Source organism: Perna viridis, chromosome 1 (genome assembly GCF_037379345.1).
Source record: "Perna viridis isolate PV_CMFRI_1.1 ecotype Kerala chromosome 1, ASM3737934v1, whole genome shotgun sequence".
Taxonomy (NCBI): Eukaryota; Metazoa; Mollusca; class Bivalvia; order Mytilida; family Mytilidae; genus Perna; species Perna viridis.
In genome coordinates this window covers 35,045,532-35,071,386 of record NC_142445.1, presented here as the reverse complement: position 1 = coordinate 35,071,386, position 25,855 = coordinate 35,045,532, and the positions used below count along the sequence as shown (strand labels likewise).

General features: G+C 34.0%; 1 protein-coding gene across 1 annotated transcript; it reads left to right on the top strand.

Annotated features, from left to right (window-relative positions):
• Positions 1–10,015: 10,015 nt before the first annotated feature.
• Positions 10,016–13,107, top strand: LOC148628510 (uncharacterized). Its single transcript, XM_088588789.1, has 2 exons — positions 10,016–10,115; positions 10,286–13,107. The coding sequence occupies exon 2, from the start codon at positions 10,288–10,290 to the stop codon at positions 11,518–11,520; it is 1,233 nt and encodes a 410-aa protein (XP_088444915.1). The 5' UTR covers positions 10,016–10,115; positions 10,286–10,287; the 3' UTR covers positions 11,521–13,107.
• Positions 13,108–25,855: the final 12,748 nt, after the last annotated feature.

Genomic DNA, 25,855 nt, shown 5'->3' with positions numbered 1-25,855 from the left:
CGTGTGTTCTGCGTAAGTTTATTGACGTAGCTTACGGTGTTGGTGTCATTTTTGGTAACGTCGAAATCGGCAAAGTTTGACGTCTTTTTTGTATTGCGACGTACATCGTTCTATACTTGTTACATGTTAAAAGAAGTGTGCTTTGTTTCACATAAAATAACACACACGACATGTTTTATTTTTTTTAATTATCCGATTCGATATTAATATTTCGTACGTTTTGCTCAATTGAAATGATCAGAGTACATTCTGATATGATAAAAAGTTTGGCATCAACCATTTAAAAATGATTTGAAGGAGATTTTATCCTATGAGAAAAATGTTAAGAATTATGAAAACAAATTTCGTGATGCGCTAAAAAAAGTGAAACACCCTCACTAAAACAGAAAGCCAACAAACCTACAAGGAAAAAAGTGAGTAGCACACCCCCCGAAAATCATATTGTGAAAGAGTATAAAGTGAATCTTTCCTATTTGGTTTTATATCTCTAATGTAGATGTATGTTGATATTTCCGAATACATATATTCGTTTCGGAATTTCATAAGGTCTGTTGCTAAGTATAAAACATTGCTAAAAATTTCGAGAAAACAAAACCTTGGCAGATCTCCATCTGTTAGAAAATTTGAGAGCGAAATCTCCCGTTTTTAATATGCGACGAAAAAAACTTGCGGTCGTATAATGTTATGGCGCAGTCGTCGTGGTCTGGGGACGTTTCCGTGCAATAACTTTAGTTGTGGTTGACGAATTGTTCTGAAATGTTAACATGATTTTACCAACAACTAAGAAGATTCCTATTTAATTTGGACTTTGTTTGCCCCTGCCGCTTTCGAAAAATGGACCAAAAAGGGTAAAAATACTTATTTTATTAAAACCCATGTAGATTGTTTCTTTCTATTTGAAATATTCTATATTTCAAAGTGTTCTTTATTTAATTCGGCTAAACAAATGTACAGCTGATTTTATGTGTTTTGGACTGTTTTCAAGTTATAGGGGGTCAAAGTTGGGCAACGCCTAAAAACATTTTTATAACTTTTTTTTGGGTCCGATTTCGAAATTGTTTATTTCATTGGATTCGTCATTGGATTCATCAGATTTCGGATATCTCTTACGGTTTTCGAGTTATAAGGGGTCAAAAAGGCCACACCAGAACAAATAAATTTTTTTTGTTTTTTCTTTGGTCCGATTTGAAAAACATTTCAAAAATTTTTGCAATGTTTGTACAGCTTATTATATCTTATAGATAAAATAATTGTCATGAGGTAATTAGACGATCATGAAATACGTTGATTTTACAATATTTCGCTAGCAAATGTGCAAGCGCGTGGTGGGCTTTTTCCTGTCTTCTTTTCAACATTTCTTTCATTATTTTATCAGATCCGCTAAAATCGTATTTTTTTTATCATTGCGTCCACAGTCGTAATAGTTTAATCTAGCACGTAACTTTTCAATACTTTTTATTGTTTTTAAGTAGCTGTCCACTTAAGAATCATGCAGGGGGTGATTTATCGATGTCAGACATTTGAACCAAATTGACTTGCAATATGTAGGATTTAATGGAAAAAACAAGAATTAATATAAAAAAATGAAAAATGTTTTCACTGTGTAACCATGTATTTTTTTTTATATTTAATAGTGGAAATTTGTCAAACTACATAATTATATTAATGAAGTATGTCTTAGGAGAAACAATTTACAATAAAGTACATAGCAATCTGATTTGTTTAGACCTGGTTACCATAGCAACCAAAATTCGTAATTTTTGACAATTTGAAATGTACGAAAATAGGCTATGTTCAGACCCGTTTTGCTAACAAGAGCAAGAAGATATTAATTAAATCTATGCATGGACGTGTAGTAGGTGCTCTCCATTGAAACATATCAAAAATAAATATATGTAGCATATCGTTGTTTTTTGCTCATCTGGACCCAAAATCACCCCCTGTAAGGACTTTTAATGTTTTTCATACAAACTTTGTCCAGACCATAACTTTTTTGTCTTTTGACCTAGAGTTCTAATATTTGGTATGTTGGTATATCCTCCCAGGGTAGATTGTCGCATACCAGAGTGGGAGACTTTTGACTTTGACCTTTAACCTCAATGTCAAATAACATACAAATTTTGGCAAAATACGATACATAATTTTGTCTGTACTATTATTTTTTGGTCTTTTTACTTAGATATCTGATCTTTGGCATTTAAGTATATCACACCAAGGCAAGGAGTAATGTTTTAGGTAGGTGACCTTGACCTTTGGCCCCAAGGACAAATAACATAAAAGTTTTGGCAAAATACCATAAAAAACTTTGTCTTGGCCATATTGTTTTTTTTTGTCTTTTGACCAAGATATCGGATTATTGGTATGTAAGGAAATCACATTAAGGTATACTGTAATGTTCAAGATAGGATAACTTTTGACCTTGACCTTTGACTCCAAGGTCAAATGACATACAAAATTTTGGCCAAATGCCATACAAAATTTTGTCTGGGCTAAAATTGTTTTGTCTTTTCACTTAGACATCTGATATTTGGTATGGGATTATAAAACCTGAAGGCCATGCATCACATACTAGGATGGTTGAAATTTGAACTTGACTTTTGACCTCATGCTCAAATAACATACCAAAGTTTGATGCCATTCATACAAAATTTGTCCATACCATAACGCTTTTTGTCTTTTGATCTAGACTTCTAACATTTAGTATGTTGGTATATACTCTCAAGGTGGAATGTTGCGTACCAGAATAGATGAAATTTTACCTTAACCTGTCATCCCGTGCAGGTCCGGTTGTTAAATAAATAGGCCTGCAGAATCGCTAAGCTTGTCGTAAAATGCGACTAAATAGTGCTCAGAAACCTAGCCAGGGGCTAGGCATTCTGCCCACAGAGCAACTGGGATGTGTTCCCCAGGTGATGGAATGGGGTACCCCTGGCATGTTACATACTTGGGTTGTCAGGCTATGACAAAACCTGACTGCAAACCATAGCGGTGCACCGTGTTGGGAAAGATGTCACGTTCCTCGCACGTTAAAGAACCTTGCTGTGGTATTCGATAGGAGTAGGAACCTTTGCGCTCCGCCACAGGAGGCTAAATTGCCCGACCTTACCCATCCCCCCTTTTTAGTGGCAATCAAAATTTGTCGACCCTATTATCCTTGTGTCCCATCCTTTTTTCATTTCATCATCATTTCATGTTCATTTTATCATCCATTTCATGTTCATCGTCTGAATATAGCTGAAATATTGCTGCTCGGACGTTAAACCCAAGCAAACAAACAAACCTTAACCAGTCAACCTCATGGGCAAATAAGATACACATTTTTGCAAAATACCACCCAAAGTTTTGCCTGACATTTGGTATGTGGGTATTTCATGCTAAGGTTGAATGTCATGTACCAAGGTGTGTGACTTTTGAACATGACCTTTGACCTTATGGTCAAATGACATACACAATTTTGGCTTAAGTTAATGACTGATTTCATGCAATATTTCACCTCACAGTATGTCGTAAATGTAAAGAATCACTTGTCCTTTATCACCTGATTGTGCGTAACTCCAGTAGCAGTACTAATCTTTTACATCTGTTACGCAATATGTCTTCTCTTAATTTCAAAGGAGAAGAACTCTGAGCTTAAATAATTATACCCCACGCAATGCAGTCGCGCAGGGTATGTGTTTGACCCGTTCGTCTGACCGTCAGTCCATCAGTCCATCTTAAGTTTTCCAGACACTTGCAGATATTGAACTATTTTTTTGATTAATAAGTTCACCATGATAAGTTAAAAGTCAAGTTTACTTTTCGATAATTTTTACCGAAATTACGGGCTTTGTACTTATCAAAATTCACAGAAATAACCGTTTTCCTGACATTTTTTTTCTGAATATCATCACATATAGACATGATTTTTATTATAAATTAACCGTGATAAGTTACAATACAAGTTTGTATGGTTTCGCTTCGATGATTTTACCGAAATTACGGGCCTTGAACTTAGCAAACTTTACAGAAATAATCGTTATAAGGACTTTTTTCCTGAACGGTTGCAAATAATGACATACTTAGTTCGCAATGATAAGTTACATGTCAAGTTTACATTTTGTTCCAATACGATGATATTTAATTTAGTTTAATTAAAACTTAAATTAATCAAAGTCTGGCGTTTTCAACTAACATTCTGAGTAACAGAATTTAGTTAGAAGAGGTCGGTTTTCTCATCGTATATTTAAGCTCATCTGGGACGAAGGTGAGTGTGAGCTATTGCCATCACTTTCTGTATGTTGTAGTTGTCTGTTGTCATTGTTGACTTTTTCAAAAATCTTTTTTAAATTTTATTTTGTTGCAATCTTTTCTAACGCCTATAAAATCATTTTCAAAAATCTTTTTTAAATTTCATTTTTGTTGCAATCTTTTCTATACCTGATTTAACACTCTAATTCCTAGGTCCGTCTAAATGTATTTCTCTTATAAATATACCTACATGTTTATGTCTGTGTTGCAACATAGTTGAATATACGGAAAAATATATAAAGGAATATGCCAAAGACGACACAAAAACTTAATTTTTTGAAAAAACATAACGATTTAGTACTTTTGGTATCATACCTCCTTAAATATAAAAGGCAGGATTATATAACTGAAGTCATATACGGATGCATCAAGAATATTGAATCAGCATCCAAACGAAGTCTGCAACCTATATTTGACATTTCATAGACTGTATTAAAGTTTACTTCTGATCTCATCTATGGACAATAATAAGTAGGAAGATCTTGTAAACCTGTTGACTATAAATTAAAGTAGTTGGCATTTTACAATTATGCAATTTATTCTTAAATGCCACGACAAAATGAAATGTATAATTTTAGGTTACCCATGTTTGGATCTCACATAGTTTCTAGACAGCTACATGTAATAGATGTAGGGTAACAGGCCAGTAAACAAACATTTGTTATTTTTAGCTTTCCTTGCCAAAGGCCACGTAAGCTTATGCCATCACTTGGCGTCCCTCGTCATCGACAAATTTTCGAAATTCTCCTCCTCTAGATAATTGTGCACAAAATGACCGTTGGGATTTATGATTCGTGAAAAAAAACATAGCCGCCGTTACTAGAAATAGAACATAGGTGTCTAAAGGCATTTTTAAAAAATAACTAAAAAAACCGTTGCCTTTAGCGAAATTGTGGCAGGGGATAATATTGTCCAGGATTAAGAGATTACCTATGCCGAAATTCTGCAAACGATATTTGCAACTGATGTAGGAGTTATGACCCCTATAAAAGTTTTTTTGGCATTCCTCGTAGGTACAACTTTGAAAATATTCTCCTCAAAAACAATTGTTCTGTAAGGTATTCCACACAAAATAAATGTTGGGATTCTTGATCCATGACAAAAACATAAGCCCTGTTACTAAAAATAGAACATAGGGGTCAGAAGGCAATTTTTTGCAAACAACTCAAAGGTTGTTGCCCTTTTTTGGAGGGTTATATAGTTCAGCATTATAAGAATGACCAACATTTCACTCTTCACGTTGACGTACTCCCAAACAGTTAGATTGGGGAAACGCTCTCGGACCCATGTGGGTCTGGGAGTAGGCCAGAGCGTCAACAGAGCAGCCCAGCCGCTAGTAAGACATACTCTGACTGAGTTCTTCGGTCGGGTATCGCAAAAGTTGAGCTCCGCTACCTCCAACTACTAACAAACATTTACTAAGAGAATACCCGTAAGGGGCGGTCGTGCGAGATCCGTAAGGATAGTCAAGACCGTACAAACCATCATTGACCAATACCGACATTTTCGAAACGATTCGTCTACTAATGTAGGAGTTATGGCTCCTGAAACAATTCTTAATTTTTCCACATGTACATGTGCAATTTTGAAAATCTTCTTCTCTAAAACCATTTAAGATCAGTTAATGGAAATAAAGCATATGAATTCTTTAGTGTATTGTGCTCGAAATGACTTGGATTTTTTAATCCATTAAAAATGTATATGGTTGCCTATACTAAAAATGGAACATAGAGGTCAGAAGAGTTTTTTTTTTAAATAATTCAAAAAACTGTTGCCTTCAGCAAAATTCTGGTTCAGGTCATAAAATGTTACTAAAACATTTCCTGCATTTGGCTATTCAGTTAATTTTAACTTAGCCTGTCTCATTGCCATTTTTTTCTGATAAACAAATGGTAAACCAGGTGAACGATTCAGGCTCTTGTAAGCCTCCAGTTATCCATTTATAATGGTTCTATAATATATGATAAATGTTGAATTTCCAATTGTTCTTATCTAAATTTTTGGCACAAATTCCATGTTGAGTAAGTCACAGTATTGTGACATTATGTTTAAACAACAAAATTATAAAACATTTTGAAATATTCTGTAAACATGAACCTACATGTTCATGTTTACAAGAGTAATCATGGAAACCAAGATTCTAGCGGAAATCAAAAGAATGTAAACCTTGGACATTTTGATAAGAAGATGTGCATTTCAGTAAAACAGTAGTTAAAAGATGGAAATGGGATATACATGTATTGTCAAGAGTTGATCAACAAAAACAAGAAATATTATTCTTGGGTCTGATGGAATTCTCTCAAAATACAGAAATTAATAAAAACAACTTAGTATCATCTGTCCTCATTAACACTCATCAAGTCAAAAGTTGATATGTTATTTGACCATGAGGTCAAGGGTCAAGTTCAAATGTCAACCAATCTAGTACGAGGCGCCTCCCCTTGGGAAAACATAACCCCATACCAAATATCAGATGTCTAAGTAAAAAGACAAAAGAAAATTATGGCCCGGCCAAAATTTTGTATGATATTTGGCCAAAATTTTGTATGTCAATTGACCTTGGAGTCAAAAGTCAACCAATCTAGAACATTTCACTCTAACTTGATGGGATTTACTTAAATGTCAAACAGGTCAGATATCTAAGTACAAAGACCAAAAAGTAATGGCACATACAAAATTGTGTATCGTATTTTGCCAAAATTTGTATGTTATTTGACCTTGAGTTTAAAGGTCAAGGTCAAAGGTCACTCATTCTGGTACGCGACACTCCGCCCGAGAGGATACACCAACATACCAAATATTAGAAGTCTAGGTCAAAAGACAAAAAAGTTATGATCTGGACAAAGTTTGTATGAAAAGCGTTAAGAAGAAGAAAAGTCTTTATGGGGGTGATTTAAGGTCCAAATGAGCAGAAAATAAAGATATGCTACATATTTTTATTTTTGATATGTTTCAGTGGAGAACATCTACTACACACCATGCAGACATTTAATTAATATCTTCTTGCTCTTGTTAGCAAAACGGGTCTGAAGATAGCCTATTTTCGTATATTTCAAATTGTCAAAAATTAAGAATTTGGTTGCTATGGTAACCAGCTCTTAACCAATCAGATTGCTTTGTACTTTATTGTAAATTGTTTCTCATACGACACACTTCACTAATATAATTATTTAGTTTGGTAAATTTCCACCATTAGATATAAAAAATACATTCAAATTGTGATGTTTTTGTGATTATTAGTGGTTGCTAAGGAGTGGTTGTTGCTATGGGAACGGTGAAAACATTTTTCATTTTTTCATTTTATTCATTGTTTTTCTTATATATCCAACTGATTTAAAGTCAATTTGGATAAAATATCTGACATCAAAAAATCCCTTTCAGTGAAAATTGCATGATTCTTAGGCGGACTGCTACTTTAAAATTGACGTTAAGAGTTTTTACGTCGCAAAAATGAACGTTACTTTAGAAACGTCAAAAAATGCGCTTTGTGACATTTTCGTTAGACACGGTTTTATATATATAATCCATTTGTTAAGCCAGATAAAATGATAAAACCATAGAGGAGTATGAATACATTTTTAAGTTTATGAAGAAATCGATTCAACACCATTTGCCTTTTTGAACAATTCGTTCGAATTGTGAATAAATAAAGTATACGAATTTTAGATGTTGTGATATTTTGGTTAGATACAGAAAAAATGCTGCTCTTAGATACATGTTCAACCAAGTACCATTATTTTTAGATATACTATCTGCAGCATATATACATGTAAAATTCAAAATTTCATAGTTATTAGTTCACTCAAAGCTAACGAAAAAAGTTTTTGATATAGACTGGGTAGCACGCAACGTGTAGAAAACGTCGGGAAAAAGACAACGTGACATCACAACATACGTGCGTGTTTATCTGCTATTAGACAATAAAACTCATTATTTTTTATAATAAACTTAATATTCTGAATATTTATACAGTCCTTTAAGCGTGAATATACTTTGGTAAAAATACTATTCGTTGCTATATTTTGCAACCGTAAGCAAGAAAGTTGCCAATGACCAACGTCAAAAAAATTAAGATTTGTGACATAATTGAAATACGGACAAAAAGGCTTTTAACAAAACAAAAGACTGACTGAACATTTAATATATATAGATAGATTGGGGTTATGTAACAAATTATCAATATAGTTAATGAAAGTCCCGATTAAAAAAGCTGTTCGCATAACTTGAAAAAAATGTCTAACATTTTGTCATCAAATCGGTTTCTTTCTATTTTTGCGATGTCCACATCAAAGAGGAGATGTTTGTGATATTGTAATACGCTTTGATCTTATAATTACGTCATGAAAAATATGACATCATCTTCAGCACAAACTGCTCTTTCCAAAAAAGTTTGTTCTTATCAAAATAGGCCAAGAAACAACTTAGATATATTGGTGAAATGGGAAGCAAGCATTTTTAATGTTACCCGTCCACAAATGAAAATGGACGTTCTTGTGATAGAATAATGCTTTCCCTCCACAATTTACGGCATTTTTCAAAGATTTTTGATTGTAATCCTAAAACAACATTTTCGAACATTTCAATATCTATATTGCCTTTGATAACTCCACATTCTAATAGCAATATTCCGGTTTTCGTAACCAGCCCCGGTTCAATCGAATGCGACACCAACAACGTACGCAACGCCATTGCACGTATGGGAACGGGAAGTTTACATATAATGATCAGTGTGCTTTGAACATTACCCGGTTTTCGATTCAGGAATTGAGGCTATATAGGTCATATACATTAACACGCCCCGATATTTATGAATATTCATTGCCAGCTGCTAAATCTGGTTCCCTGTCAATATCATAAGCGACCCAAAGATCGCTACAACGTACCTTTTTTAAAAAACATATCATACACATATCTATATGCGTATTTTTTGCTTGTATTAGAACGGGAATTTACATTAAAAGATAAATTAACGGTTAGCATTGAATTTCTGTAATATTACCCAGTTTCCGATTCAAACACAGGCCTTCTTTACAATTGATTATATAAAGGTCATATATATTACTAGGACACCGATATCTATATATAGCCATTCGTGTCAGAACGGTTGCGAACTAGTACGCAGTAATATGAAGGGAACCAAGATTTTAGCGGAAGTCACCCAATTTAAGGGCGTATCGCATTTGTACCATTACGGATGTTTAAAGTATGTAAAAATCAGTGAGAGTGAATATTTGACGATTAGCGACCTTGAAGACTTCAGTCTTTGAATTTAATATAGAAAATGTTCTCCCGACAATGTTTCTGATTGCAGAATAGACAGAAGCAATGCTTGCAGTTAGACACAGCGCTAAACGTAGAAGTGTGGTCTGCTGGGAACTTTTGTCGCTTTGGGAGCTCACTGAAGCTATATATCGTAGATCTGTAATTTTAACTGATTCAGTTTAAAATACGCGTATTTCGCACAGGCTGTTAACCATACAATAAAATATTCTTTCAATAGTATAAACCCTTAAGAATTAAAATTATGTCAATTAGAGATACTGTTAGTCTTAAACTACCAGTACGTGTTGAATGTTTAAAATGTGTAAAGACGACATTGATGGCATGTAACTATTATATATTTTAAGTATCCAATAATATCGAAACTAGACTATACTGTAATTTTTGAATATTGAATCTAAATTTAGTTGTTTAAAGATTTACCTGTATAATGTCATATCGATTTTCTGAAGACGCTAAATCGAAATGTGCAATTGATATCTTTGGCAAATTGCCATATTGTAGGCGACAAATATTTAGACTTGCGTAAACGAACCTTTTATTTTTTGGTAAGTACATACATCATTTAAGCATTTGTTTCTCCTAACTTCGGTTGAAGACTAAATTAGCAGAGCTATTTGTTAAATATTCCTTTTACGTTCTTCAGCAATGACTTTCTCTTTTCACCGTTTTCTTTTAAATTTTTTTTTTCTTATATCAAAATGTTTCTATGTTGTAGAGATGGCAACGGCGCAAAATGTTTGCGATGGTTGCGAACAGGTTGAAATAGAATCATTTTGTGCTATTTGTGAACAACTTTTCTGTAATGCCTGTACTAGATTCCATAGGAAATCTAAAACCACTCGAGCTCATACCCTGTTTGATGCATCTGTCCAAGACCAAGACCTTAGTAAAAGTGAAACAAGTGCAACCTGTGGAAATGATTGTGGAGATGTCGGTATTTGCATATGCCTTGACTGCAAACAACTGCTATGTGAAAATTGTAAGAAGCCACATTCTAGACAGAAAGCGACGAAAGATCATATTGTTATTGCTGTTAAAGTACTTCACCGTGATGACTCGGAATCACTAGTATCGGTAATTAAAGAGGATACTCGACGATCATCGCTAGCTTCCACTGCACAAGTAAATATTGAAAAAGGAAAATTTACAGGAATTTATTCAAATGAAATTATGACGTCTGCTCCTGGCGATAAAGAAGTTACTCGTGTTCGAGGAATAGCAATCTTATCTGATAGAAGAATTGTTATTGCAGATTATAAAAATCAAACATTGAAAATGTACGGTTCAAACTTAAAATTCGTACATGCCAAAGAATTAAAAGATGATCCACGTGGAATGGCATTAACTTCTAATGATATTGTCGCAGTTACTGTTGCCGATAAGAAGGAAATTCGTTTATTCAGATTTGAAAATAGGATCCGGAATCATTCCTCATACAAGTTCAAAGATAAGCCATTTAGTATTGCTTTTAACAAAGATCATTTTGCAGTCGAACACGGAGAGGGAGAAGACGGAGTGATACGTATCTTCGATATGAATTTCAAAGAAAAACTTAATATTCCTGGAAATCAGAGAACTTTCGGACAATTCACTGGAAACACCATACGCCTTGCCCTAGATGTAACAAAAGGGAACCTCTACGTCGGTGACGTCGTAAGAGAAGCAATCCACTGCGTTAATTTTAAAGTAAACGGTCAATGGAGCATGTCCTGGACTGTCAAAATTAATAGCCCACGAGGAATCGTTCTCGTCGATGATACTCTATTCGTGGCAAGCAGTTGCGAAAACAAAGTATTACAGATAAACTCTCTAGATGGATTTGTATATCATCTTTTATGTGAGCACGATAGAGTAAAGCGTCCTCGTTATATAGCATATCAAGCAAATCATAAGCTTCTCGCAGTTGAAATTGATGGTAATCATGTCAAACTTTACAAGATAACATCATGATTTGCTGTACGCTTTACTCAAGTGTATCCTGATTAGTGATTTAACTATTTATTACACATATTCTCTTTCGATGATTATAGTGTGTATAACTGTAGAAGAAAATTCATAAAATAACATAAATCTATATCTTTTGTTGGAATACATACCTTGAATATTGTTTAATTTAAATTATAGATGGGCACCTGTCGAGAAAATTGACGATCATATAACTATAAATAGATAAATCTTGGTTAAGCAGACATGGGAACATTATAATGAAAGATGAACGTACTTTTGAGCTCAAGATGAAAATCACATAATTATATGAACCCTAGTAAAAACCAAACTCCTGCATAAAGAATAAATGTGTATTTCAAAGCTTTACACATCTACATTGTATGTAAATTAGTATAGTACACCATAAACTGTTTCAGTAGTGTTCACGCCTTGTAAAAATTTTCACATTACGATTAGCAGAGCCAATTTGCTAATTAACGTATACTTAGTTCACCAGGGAGCGGTTATAGGACTGAGAAGGAGATTGTGTAAAGACGACTGTTATTAAAGAAACCAAAACCAAAAACAAAAACAAAAACCAAAAAACCCCCCAAAAAACAAAGTTACTGTAAGATGACCAGGGGTGTACTGGTATGCCTGGAGATACTGTATCACATTAGAAATTCGTCTACATGATTAGCTGATTTTAGGTTGGTCATTACAAATGTGAGCCATTTCATCTATATTTTGAAGACAAGACAAATTGTATTCTTTAATGAACTATCAATATTCTGAACTAATATGTTAAATACTTTAATGGCGACACTCTCAGGTAGATTCATTTATATCCAATGCAATACAATGGCCATAGACAAGACGGTATTCTTTTAGTTGATTCACAGTGAATGCAAAGTGAAATTCAGTTATTTAAATCATATCATTTATGAATATCACAATTTAACAGTCAGTTATCTCGCACAAAAAGAAATTGTATTCAAGTGTACGAATATATTAAAGGTATGATTTGAGTTTTGATCATGTGTAGGTGCACACGTAAAAAGCTATGTTACAGCGAGACCACGTCAGTTCCTTTTTATTCATGAGAATGTTTCTTATTTTAGCTTTCGCTCTTACACTTTATAAGTATTTGTTGAAAATATCTTTAATTAGATGCTGACTCTTGCTCAGGAACGATTCATGAATATCCAAGTTTACAGTAATTTTTTTCGGATGAAACACATTCTATCTATTTTATTCATCTACATATTTGAAGTGTAAGTAGAAGATGCCTTGAGATTAAAAATTCTTGTCAGTCACGTGGTGGGAATGAATAGGCCTTTGAAGGACTTAGATGGCTAAAGTAAAGTTGTGATCAGAATGATTACAATGTATATAATGAGAAAAAAAATAATCTGTGAGACCAGAGTGCAAGTAACCTCGCAAGGTAAATATTTAAGATGTGGGATTATTTACCGAGACGTTTATGACAGTTTTGAAAAAAAGCGACAGTTAATTTCCTAAATGTTTCAGACAATAATACTTGGCCATAGCATATTCGTTCTCAAGTGCTAGATGTTTTAATGGCACCTGATAATTACAAATGACGTTTAATTCAAGACTTACTGTAAGATAACTCCTAGCTTAATTGTTGAACTGATCAAGATTCAACGAGGTTGTATTAAAGTAATTAATAAAAGTTTATTCACTAAAATTAAGCTTCCTGTCCGACTGTCACAAAGTTCATTGTTATTAGTTGAATTTGTTTTGTTGTCCCTTTAAAGAACGAACACGCAACACCACGTTAGAATACTACAATTATCTGCACCATGAGAACCTATTTGTTCAGCATGTCATAGTTTTCCTGTTCTCTTTCGTCTACCCCGGACTTGCCTTTTTATGAGAAACTCGGTGGATATTTCTAGAAAAGCAGAGGACGCTTATCCTACCGGTGCACCTGGTCCATGCTCCCAGTTTTTTGTGGAGTCCGATTTGATCATTTGCTTTTGTTGCTTTGTATGTATTTTTTGGTTATTTATGTTCTTTGTTGTGTCTGTTTTCCCTGTCTGGTATTTGTCCCTTGATTACATTCTTGTGATTTCCGCTAGAATCAAAAATAAAAATATGTATAGACTTCCCAGCCATGTATCACATTTTGCATAATTCTTAGCTGGAGTGTTACTTAAAATTTAACTTCGAGGATGGTAATGTAATATATTATGACACATTAACAAGCCCCACTCAGCGTTTTAATCATTGCCACATGTATGTTTTACAAAAGCGTCATTTAAGAATAAACTTAAATAAAAGACAAAACGTTTAAAAACAGTTGTACACAGGGGATATGGGGAGGACTAGTTTTGCGCAAAATTGAGTTTCCATGGCGAAGTTATTATGGAAATATACCGGTATTTATAATCTTAACCAATGCATATGAGTAATTTCAAGTTAAATTAAAAAAAGATAATTTTCAAAATGGAAAACTTTATACTTTCAATAATTCATTCTTTAAAAAATGGTTACATTTACGATATAGGGACTATTCTCAACAAAAGAAAATTATCATCTCAATAGTTTTTTTTCATTCGTTTTTCAGAGATCCGAGAAAGTATCTCACATTTTTTGTTTGTTAGGTTAAATCGGCCTTAAGTTTCAGCTAAAGTCAAAATCTAAGACATTAATTATCAAGATAATTTTAGTCAAGATGTTAAAAATGCAATTTGTATGTTACTGAAAACTTTGCTTAATGGCATTCTATACATAATCTAACATATATGGATGTTTCATTCCTTCACAAAACATGTTATTACAGCCATATTTTCCTAACAACAGAAGTATAAACATCAAATTTTAAAATAGATGTACAAACTTACCAGAACAGATTTTTGTTCGGAAATGCAAATATGCCTAAATATCTAGTGCAGTGCAGGCTAGCAATAATTTGTGACAAACTTTGTTTGTTTGTTGGGGTTTAACGTCCGAGCAGCAATATTTCAGCTATATTCAGACGATGAACATGAAATGGATGATAAAATGAACATGAAGTGATGGTGAAAAGAAAAAAAGGATGTGACACAAGGATAATAGGGTGGACAAATTTTGATTGCCACTAGAAAAAGGGGGGATGGGTAAGATCGAGCAATTTAGCCTCCTGTGGTTGAGCGCAAAGGTTCCTACTCCTATCGAATACCACAAAAGGGTTCTTTAACGTGCGAGGAACGTGACATCTTTCCCAACACGGTGCACCACTATGGTTTGCGGTCAGGTTTTCCGTATTATAGCCTGACAACCCCAGCATGTAACATGCCAGGGGTACCGCATTCCACCACCTGGGGCACACATCCCAGTTGCTCTGTGGACAGAGCGCCTAGCCCCCGGCTAGGTTTCTGATTACTTTTTAGTCGCCTTTTACGACAAGCTTAGCGCTGCTGCAGGTCTATTTTTTTAACACCCGGACCTGCATGGGGCTTATCACGGGACAAATGGAAAGCAACTACTTTCCAAATACAACGGACTAGATATCAGTAAACAACATGCTTAGGTTTTGCTATAATTTATTTTTATTGTCATTTCCTTCAGCATGTGCAAGGATATATCTTGTTCTTTTAAGAAAGATAATGGCTCCTCGATGAACAGTCCATTTAACTGGCTTGTTGCAAGGCAACTTGTCGTACTTCAAAGGGCGTAGAAACGAACCGTGTCCAAATAAGGAATGTGAAAAATAAGTTGACGCTCATAAAACCAGGTAATATTTTACGTGCATCCTTAACTTGTCCGCTTTATTTCGCTCCTTCTCAGAGTGGATAGGTCGTCTGATAAGAAACCATTTGTTTCCTCAGAATAAATTAATTTTTAGATAATTTTATTCCCAATTTTAATCCCTAGAACATAGGATGTTAACATAATAAATGAAATTTCAATGTTGCAATATATAATCATGTTTTGTATATCGTTTGGAAATGGGAACCGTTAGAGCTTTTTCACATACTTACGATTTGAGAGTAACAAGTAAGGTTATAAAGATAAGTGCACAGTCAATATGTTTTTTTTGTTTGTTTTCTTTTAATCGACCACTTCACGGCATTTCTAAATGTGAAACAGATTTATAGGTTTAATTATGAGTGAAAGTTGAATGTCGCAAACTATCGACTCGAGTATATTTTGGCTATATAACCAGAATAAAATCTATTAAAGGTAAAGTTGTTGTTTAAAGCTATTGTCATCACTTGGCGTCCGTCGACGTCCGTCGTCGTCGTTGTCGTCGTGAACAATTTTTCAAAACTCTTCTCCTCTGAAACTACCCGACCAATTTGAACTAAACTTTGTTTGAAGTTTGAATGTTCCTTGGAGTATCATGCATAGAACTGATGTGAGGATTTTTGATTCGCCGAAAACATGACCGCCGTAACTTAAAATAGAACGTAGGGGTCAGACATTTGTTTCTCTCGTATATCTCCAAAACCGTTAGGTTTAGCCAAATTCGGACATGGGGTAAAATTATTCAGCATAATGAGATCTGTCTGTGGCCAAATTTTGGTGAAATTTGTTCACCATGGGGGAGTTATTGCCCTTTTTGGACGTTTTTTGCTGTTTTTTTTAAAAATCCTCTCCTCAGAAACTACTTTACAGAATTCAATGAAAGTTGGTATTTTTGTTTTAAAGGGCATCCTTAACAAAATGACCGTCTGGATTTTTGATCTGTTATAAAGCATGGCCGCTGTTACTAAAAATTGAACATTTGGGTCTGACAGCAGATTTTTGCATATATCTCCAAAACGGTAAGGTTTAATCAAAATCTGACATAGGGTAAAATTATTCAGCATGAAGAGATCTGTCTGTGGTCAAATTTGTTGACAATTTGTTGACCCATGTTTGAGTTATTGCCATTTTTGGACGTTTCTTTCTGTTTATGATGTTATTACTTAAAAAAAAACTTCTCCCCAGAAACTGCTCTACAGAATTGAATGAAAGTTGACATTTTTGTTTTATAGGGTATCCTTAATGAAATGACAGTTTTTTCATCGCTGAAAAAAAAACATGGCTGCCGGTTCTAAAAATAGAACAATGGGATCAGACAGCAGATTCTTGCATACATCTCCAAATCTGTTAGGTTTAGCCAATAGCTTTCAATTGCAGAAATGATCCTTATTATAAGACTTACAAATGTGTTCAATGAATCAAATGAAGCCAAAATTGTCTGACAACCACTTGTTAGAGTTATTGCCCTTAATAGGCAAAAATTTAACCAGGTGAGAGATTCAGGCTCCAGGGAGCCTCTTGTTTAAGGATTATTAATAAATGAAATTGCAGTTCTTATAATACGTTTTTATTTTTCTCCGCGACTCCCAATTCTTATAGTTGAAGGATACAAGAGACCTTTGAAATGAACATACCCGTTTTATGTGTTTTTTGGTGGTTTTTTACTTTGATTGCATCACATAAGATGTATTTTTAGCCGGTGTAAGATAAAAAAAGAATGTCTTTAAATTCAAACTCAAATTGGTCTACACTAATTAAATGTACATTGAAAACAATAAAAATTGAAACGTGTAACATTGGATCATTTGAAACCGGAACTATGCAGATCTTGCTAAAGTGCAATTTTCCTTGATATGTCGAGTTACATATAGCCTTAATTTTTGGTTATTAATCAATGAAAAGTAAAAAAATTAAAAGATGTAAGTTTTCCATGCTTTTGATGGGCAGTTACATTTTGCATAATGATCCCGAGGAAATAATAATCAACATTCAGTCATTCCTACTATGCTAATTTAGCCATCGATTCAGGGATATTAAATGTTTTGATTTCAATAATATGCATAATATTATTAAATAACATAGAAAGAGTAATCAAGGGAACCAAGGTTATAGCGGTAATCAAAAGAATGTAATCCAGGGACAAAGACCAGACATGGAAAACAGACATACACAACAAAGAATATAAAGTAACAAAAGCAAATGAGCAACTCGGACTCCACCAAAAACTGGGAGCATGGACCAGGTGTACCGGTAGGGTAAGCGGCCTCTGCTTTTCTAGAAACACCAGCCGAGTTGCTCATAAAAAGTCAAGTCCGGGGTAGACACACGAGGAAAGAAAAACAATGACCCGTTGAATAAATCAGTTTTCATGGTGCAGATGGATACACCATAACGATCCACGATTTCATGATGACGACCATAATATTTCTGTAGTGATGACTTCAATCTTGTAACAACATAATCCTGTTCCAGAACCCTATTGTTAGAGTCCTAGCCCGATACAAGAAGTCTGCGTAGTCTCGGCAAGCTCTGGCATAACGTATGAGTTGTGATATGAACACTCCATACGCAGGTGCTGAAGGGATGTTGCCACATATGAAAGGAACGTGGACAATTTTGAATGAAAAGTCATCACGTTTGTCGTAAAGTTTGGTTAATAGTTTTCCTTTACCATCGATTTCGAAGTGTAGGTCAAGATATGAAGCTGACTTTACAGCTACAGTATCTGTAGTATCCTTTATCTCAAGTTCTTTGGGGTAAATGTGATGTATCAAATATCCGAAATTAGGATTGTTTAAAGATAATACGTCATCTATATATTGGAAACTGAGATTAAAGGATCTAGCCAAACGATATTCTTTCTTTCGGATCAGATCAGCTACAATGTCAGCTTCATAAGAGTGAAGGAATAGGTCAGCAAGTAAAGGAGCACAATTTGTTCCCATTGGAATGCCGACCGTTTGTTGAAATACACGTTTACCACACTGAACAAATATGTTGTCGATTAAAAATTCCAGCATTTTGTAAACATCTTCCTCTGTATATCTGGAAGATGATTTGGAATTATTTCTTACAAAGTATGAGGATTCTCTACCAAGGACTATATATTTGTATCTAGGTGTACCATCTTTTTTTGGAAAAACAACGATGTATAATGTTTTTAAGTTGGGATTTTAAATGAGTATGGGGAATAGAAGTATATACTGTTGAAAAAAAATCTTGTGGGAGGATTGCAAACTCTCTTTAGCAGTTGTGAGTAAGAAGTTAAAAGTATTGAAAGAGGTTTGGCGGTACATTTTGCAAATCCAGCTATGAAACGTTGTTTGTATGAATTCTTGTGGAGTTTAGGAATCCAGTACATAGACGGTAAATCACAATCATCGTTCTTGGTAGAGAGACCAAAAGAGGACAGCACAGATTTATGGTTTTCCACAATCTCTTCTTTGGAAAGTGTGGTAGCAGTATAGGTCTTATCACTGCTTTTATTTTCTACGTCTACCTCTAATAATAAACATTTGATGTAAAACGTTTTGCAGACAAAACAATGTTGTTTTGGGCTTTGTCTGATAATACGACAACATATTTGTCATGTATAGTAGACAATGTTTTTGCTACATGGGCGTCTTTGAAAACTGATGTAACCTTGGCACTCACTGACCTACTTAAAACTTTCATTCGTTTCAAAATTAAAGACCTCACGGCCTTTAACCACTCCGACAAAGAATCAATGTCTTCTTGTTCTGGTTTTATCCATTTTTTTGCATAGTCCTCGACGGCATCCATAAGAACTTTAAATTTATAATTCCAATTTATGGAGCATGGTTCACGGTACTTGGGACCTTTGGAAAGGATATTACGCAGAGATTAGTTTCCGATGATGATTAAATCTCCCGTAACGACCTGACCAGAAGGACCATATTTGAATGGAGAGTTTTTGCAAGAACAGTCAGGTGGTTTAGCCTTGAAGTCCTCAATCTCGAGGTTCTACAATTGCCTTTTATAATTGAAATTTTTGGATGCAATGCGTGAAGTATAGGAATATGAAATAATTGGTATGGATTTGTCTTTGAAATATGGGGGGATTTTTTTTGTAACGTTTTTGTTATGGAGGATGTTAGCCAAATTAATTGCATCTATACCTTTGTTGACAAAGGTAGTGGAAGAAATGATTGTTTTTCTTCATCTTGACTTTTCACACAAACTGGTTTAAAGAGTCTGTAGAATAATAATGTATTTTTTCGTCTTTTGTCTAGTTTAAATTGGAATAATATATAGGAGCCGTTTAAACTTGACTTTTCAAGCAGAATGTAAGAAGAAGGGAGGCTATCTTGCAAAAATTGAAAGCTACGAAGAAAATGCTAAAGTATCTTCAATGTTTATTGCAAAAGGTATATTGTTTTGGAGTATCTATCTCTCAACTCCTTCGTTTTCCTAGAAATTGCGACCATTACATCGATTTTCTATTGCAAAAACGTCTAGAGAACAATAATAAGTTGCTAAATGGACATGGGTTTTCGGCGGAAACCCACAGCGGTTGTTTTTGTGGGAGGCAGGAATTGTCCATCCTTCCGGAGTATATATGTTCATCCAAGATTTAGATATAGTGTGCTCTTCGTATTTCGTTTTTTGTTGTTCTTTGTTCGCTTTTTAGTGTTTCATACGTTGTGCTTCTCCCTGTTTGTTGTATTGTTCCTTTGTCTTTGGCTTAAGACACACATTAGTTATACACGGAATAGTCAAAATACTGATTCATTTTTTTGTAGCTGACGGCGAAGTGAAATTTTGTTTCTTGTCCTCTTTCTTTTACTTTTCACTGTTCATCTCGCTCTTAAAGGGACATGTTATCAAGACCGACTTCTTTCCTCGCCATGACCTCCTGTGCCATTATTTCGACCAGTAAAACATCAGAATATCAAATCATAATTTGGATGTTTTTGGCGGGTAATTAACACATTTTTATTAAATGAATGTACTATGAGTCTAAAAATTGAAAAAAAAACTCTGCTTCATTAAATCATGCTCTGCATGAACCTGGTAGGTATTCTGCCAAAAGTCTAAACTAATTGTTATGTGTCAATGAACTTAAGACCTATATAGGTGGTATATATGAAAGTGTACATCCTCTTTATCGTAGATATTGTATTTCTCCAGATTAAATACCCTAGATGCTCTTGATATTTGGAAATCTTAATTATTGTGTATATTTGATTTTCAAAACAGTACATGACAGCAAAGGATTATTCTTGATTTTTATCATTGTTTTGATGAAGTGTAATATCAGTATTGTTTCCTGTTTTTGCATCTTCCGATATTTTTACTATACAACGAAAACTACAGCGTGAAAAAGTAGATATAGTAATATAATAATAAGCAATATGTGCATGAACATTTTCGAAACAATTTTTTTTATATGTTTACAAAATGTTTAAACGCACATTTTTTGGAGCCTAAACAAACTCTATAATACCATAACCAACTTTGGTTTCTACTACTTTAATTTTTCTAAAAGTTTCAGTGGAGCTTGTTTGGTTGGGGGCCAACAAATTATCTGGAAAATGGAAATGGGATCATGATCAAAAATATGTCATGTGGTATAACTTGAGGAAAGGAGAGCCCAATAATATTGTGGACAAGAAAATTGTTTAGAATTGACTCTCTACTATAAATATATATTTACATGGAGTAACAATAGGTGTCGTGAACATTTTTATTTCATATGCGAACAAGATTAGGTATGTGAAACTTTTAAAAGTTCGTACACTATAAAACACAAACCCATAAAAATTAAAATTTTCTAACCAAAGTCTACATGTCAGAACAATTGTAAATTAGCATTTGAGAACCATCTTTTTTTCAGAATTTATATGGATTTTTATCCTGTCAAGCAAGAAAAAATAAAGAAAATGATCAAGCAAACAACAAAAACATATGCTTCACTTTTTTAAATGAGTTTTTGGGGAATAACAATTGAGTCTCATTGATTTGTTTTCTTTTTCAGTTTGACTTCGGAACGACCAAAATAAATTAAAATAAATGAAAAGTATGCGATGCGTTGATCTGAAGTTACATCTATCAAAAACGTCTGCCTTTCTAACCTAAGCACCCTAAGCACCACCTTGTCATATGACAAACTAAAAACCTAATTGAAATCTTTAATCCATGAAGCCAGCCTTTAACTACAACGAATGCCACTCTGAACAATTCGTTGTACTCGGGTACTATCATACACAATCTGATTAGAATCAGCTGTTATGATACGCTACATTACCTTACGCTCCTTGACATCTGAAGCAGCCGGATAAGAGGTCATGCCCAGATGAACTTAGATCAGCCAAGAGAATATCGAAATTAATAACTAAGATGGCTGCGGTCAGTTCAGAATCGTTGAAACCGCGGAAAAATCTATTTCCATAGAAATATTTGCGTCATTTGCGGCTTTTTTTGTTCAACTTTTCAAAGAATCAGATGGGATGGAGGTTGTAAAAAAGTTTCTTGTTAGAAAGCTTAAACTTACAAGGGAACGTAAACAAACGATAGAAAACATTGTTGGTTTTGACTTGAAAGTCATCACAGACTCTGGAGTTTGCCAGAAATGTTTTCGTTCTGTGGAGAAAGCGACAAAAATGGACAAAGAGTGTAAAGAGATTAGAGTAAGTTTGAAAGAAGGCTCAGAAACTGTTCAAATAACTCTTTTGTTGTCGCTGCCGTCCTCGAAACGTTCAACAATTGCAAAAGAATGCTCTCCAGCCCAACTGTGTCACAGCCGCCTGCGGAAGCGTAAGGCAATGTAGCTTATCCTAACAGCTGATTTTAATCAGATTGCATCGTACATATCTTTTCAACAGCAGACATAAGGATAAAACCCGCTATAATCATTATGCTAGAATTCTTAATTGATACCAAATTAATCTCGTATTTAAAGTAGACTATTTCAACAGGTTGTCGGCATCTGAATGGACACCAATTGAGCCTCAGTGATGGTCGATTCAACTCCCTATTCGAGTAGGAGTTCCTCAAGAGTAATTTGTAGGACAAAAAAAACAAAAACAAAAAACAAAACAAAACAAAAGCAAAGCAAAACAAAACAAAAAAAACAAAAAACAAAAAACAAAAACAAAAACAAACAAAAAACAAAAACAAAAACGAAAAAAAAACCAAAACAAAACAAAACAAAACAAAAACAAAAAAACCCCCAAAAAACCAAACAAACAAAGAAACAAACTGGAGATTTCTGTGAAAGTACTTTTATTCGTGGTTTAGGGAAAAATATCAGCTCGTTAATTCTTGAATCGTGGATTTGTTGGGAACCAAATTTCGTGGTTTACCAAACCCACGAAAACCATCAAAGTTGGCACTCAACTATCAAAAATACTTTCATAGAAAAAAAAATACAGAAACAACTTCCTACTTCGGAACCATTTTTGTAGAACATTTTGTTAATTTTATGCAAGATGTAGACAAAAAATTAGCAAATAATAGCATGGAACCCTTTTTGTGGAATCCACTGGACCATCTTTGCACAATATCTGGGGACCAAATGCGCAATATTCACTCTCTTAAACAGTTTTTACACCGATCTTATCACAGAATACTCGGTAACAATCGAGCAAATAATAACAGATGTGTTCTTCACAACACAAGTTTTACACTGAATTGACTATTGTTTTACCCATTTTAACTCTTGTGTGCACGACACAAATCTACCCTGGAACTATTATGACCACTGTGAAAGCGGGGAAGGGGGGGTTGGCTAGCCAAAAAACCTTATTAAACCCATCTTTTCAATTTGAAAAGCTCGAACCATGACAGGAAAATAAGGGCCAATTTCATTTAACGATTTTGCAAGTTAGTACCATTTTTCTCCCTTCTCGATTTGTGATTAATTCGGCAATTTGCTTTTTAACTTTATTTGATTGGTTTATCTAATCGGTCCTGCTGTTGGTTTCTCATTATATTTGCTGCTATCTATCACGAGTAACACGATAATGACAAAAAAGCTGTTCAAACGACACTGGTTGTGGTCACCGAGAAATAATTGCAACTAAATAATGAATAATTGAAAATGTAATACCGCTAGTTTTATGTTTTTTTTTAAATTCCAACAAAAGGAACTTAACTTGCAAATGTATGTTTATTTTTATTTACAATTTTCAGTCATTGTCATTTGTAGTATTAACCAGACATACCTCGTACAGCGCAAAGATAGGTCTATATGCAGTAACAGTTTTATATCGTCTAAAAAGCTCCACAACTACTAACAGAAACAGGAACACACACACACACACACACGCACACACACCTTATAACACACGCTGCGGAATGATAACGGACTTTTCGGATTCTTTTCTGCGTTGCCGGACTGATCAGTAACGGACTCTCGATGATAAAAAAAATGAAAATGAAATTTAATGAGCGATAACAAAAAAGCCAGTCTATAAGTCATTACATTAAATTTACAACGTAATAATGTATAATCATGTCTTTTAGTCTATGGGCTGGAAGGGTTCGCCGTGCATCCCACACTCATCAACCTCTGGAGAATATATGCTTTTGACAAAAAAAAAAAAAAAAAGTTTAGTTGGTAATTTCTTTTTAGTATTATTACACTTAATTTTTCCGTAAAAAGTCAAACAAACTCGACTCAACAAGTTGTTGCTCAACTAAAATGTCTTACATCTGGTATATTCGATTGATAATTAGATTTTTTACATGAATAAGCCATGAAAAACTAATTTTCGAAAAACATGTTAAAAATATTACCCCTACCCTTTGAAAACTGGTCTCAGTATCAACCAGAATTCTCATTCACAACATACTAACACCGTAGAGCTTAAATTTCAGGCATTCATAATTAAGATAACGATGTACCCAATATATTTGACCAATTCAGGCGCTAAGATTTTCTCTTTGGGGTGACAATTACTATAAAATCAAAAAAGGGGGAATTTTCAGAATTTCAGAATTTCTTCTTTATCACCCGTTATTGTACTTTTTTCTCAATATTGTAGATTAAACAAGCTTTTGTGTGATACAGTACATTAATATAGTGTCTTAGCTTTCAAACCAGCCCATGTCATAAATACTTGAACTTTTCCAAGTCAAGTTAGGTGAAAAATTATCACCTCTACCCATGACAAAAATACCTCAATATAAACTAAAATGTTAATTTTTGGCATATATGCGGTGTACAATCATCGATATATCCAACATATCTTTTCATTTCAAGCGCGTATTTTTCGGTTTCAAGGTGACAATAATTACCACCCCACCAAAGAAAAAAAATACCTCAACATGAGCAAAGATGTTAATTTTTAGCACATAATAAACAGGGAATTTTCGGAATTTCATATTTTCTTCCATTTCACCTGTAATGGGCATTTTTTTGATTACCCTACTTTAAACAAGCTTGTGTATATTCCGACACATTTACGTAGCATCTTACCTTTACAAAAAGCAAAGGCAATACATAAAAAAACAGTTTACAGGCTATTTGGGTCCCTACCCACTAAAGTCTGCCCTAATGTGAAAGAAAATGACTATGTATAGCATACACGAACTGTACACAATCTTGTATCTGACATTTATTATGGAGATCTTGTATAAATCATATTGTCAAGAAAATATTCTTTAAGACAACAAGATATTAAAACAATTATGAAAACTGAGTATCAAGCATTTTAGCACGTAAACTGTGTTTTGTTTGCTATCATTATTTTTTATACAAATAATAGAGTTTCAAAGAGGCAACTACGATGAATAATTTTCATACATGTATCCAACACAATTAAAAAAATGCTAATACACCACATACAAATTGAGGATTTCCAGGAAAATTTTAGTGGGTATGGGGTACCCTTCCTTTGCATAAATGAGCTTGAATACAATAAATTATGCATTGCCTTGGTCATTAGAACGCTTAGAAGCGAAGACATTATATTATTGTACTGTATCACACAAAAGCTTGTTTAATCTACGATATTCTGAAAAAAGGAAATAACGGGTGATATAGAAGAAATTCTAACATTCTGAAAATTTTCATTTTTACGGTTTTACAGCAAATGTAACCCCAGAATTAAAATCAAAGCGTCTGAATTGATCAGTTAGTTGGGTAAATCATTATCTTAATTATGCCTAACATATGAGTTTTGCGGTGTAGGTATGCTGTGAACGAGAATTCTGTTTGATACTGAGACCAGTTTTCTAGAGGCAGGGGTAGTATTTTTAACATTTTTAAAAAGTTCTTTTTTGTAAATTAGCTTTTCGTGGTTTATTTATGTAGAAAATTGGATTATCTGTCGAATGATACCAAATGTAGGACATTTTAGTTGAGCAATAACTTGAAGAGTCGAATTTATGTGTCTTTTTACGGGAAAATCGAAAATCCCATTTTTCGTTCTTTTGGATAAATTCTAACTACGGAAATGCCAGATATTTTCATAAGAACCTCAGAAGTACTAATTGTAATAATACTAAACAGAAAATACCACATAAGTCATTTTTTGCTGAAGCATAATTACTCTAGGGTTTTTGACATGGAAAAATATGCCAATTTAAGCGATTTTTGTGGTGGGGTAGGGTTTACCCAAAAACCCTAAGTATTACC

Bases quoted from the DNA above. Each gene is read 5' to 3' on its own strand.
- LOC148628510 (XM_088588789.1), top strand. From the start codon at position 10,288: ATGGCAACGGCGCAAAATGTTTGCGATGGTTGCGAACAGGTTGAAATA.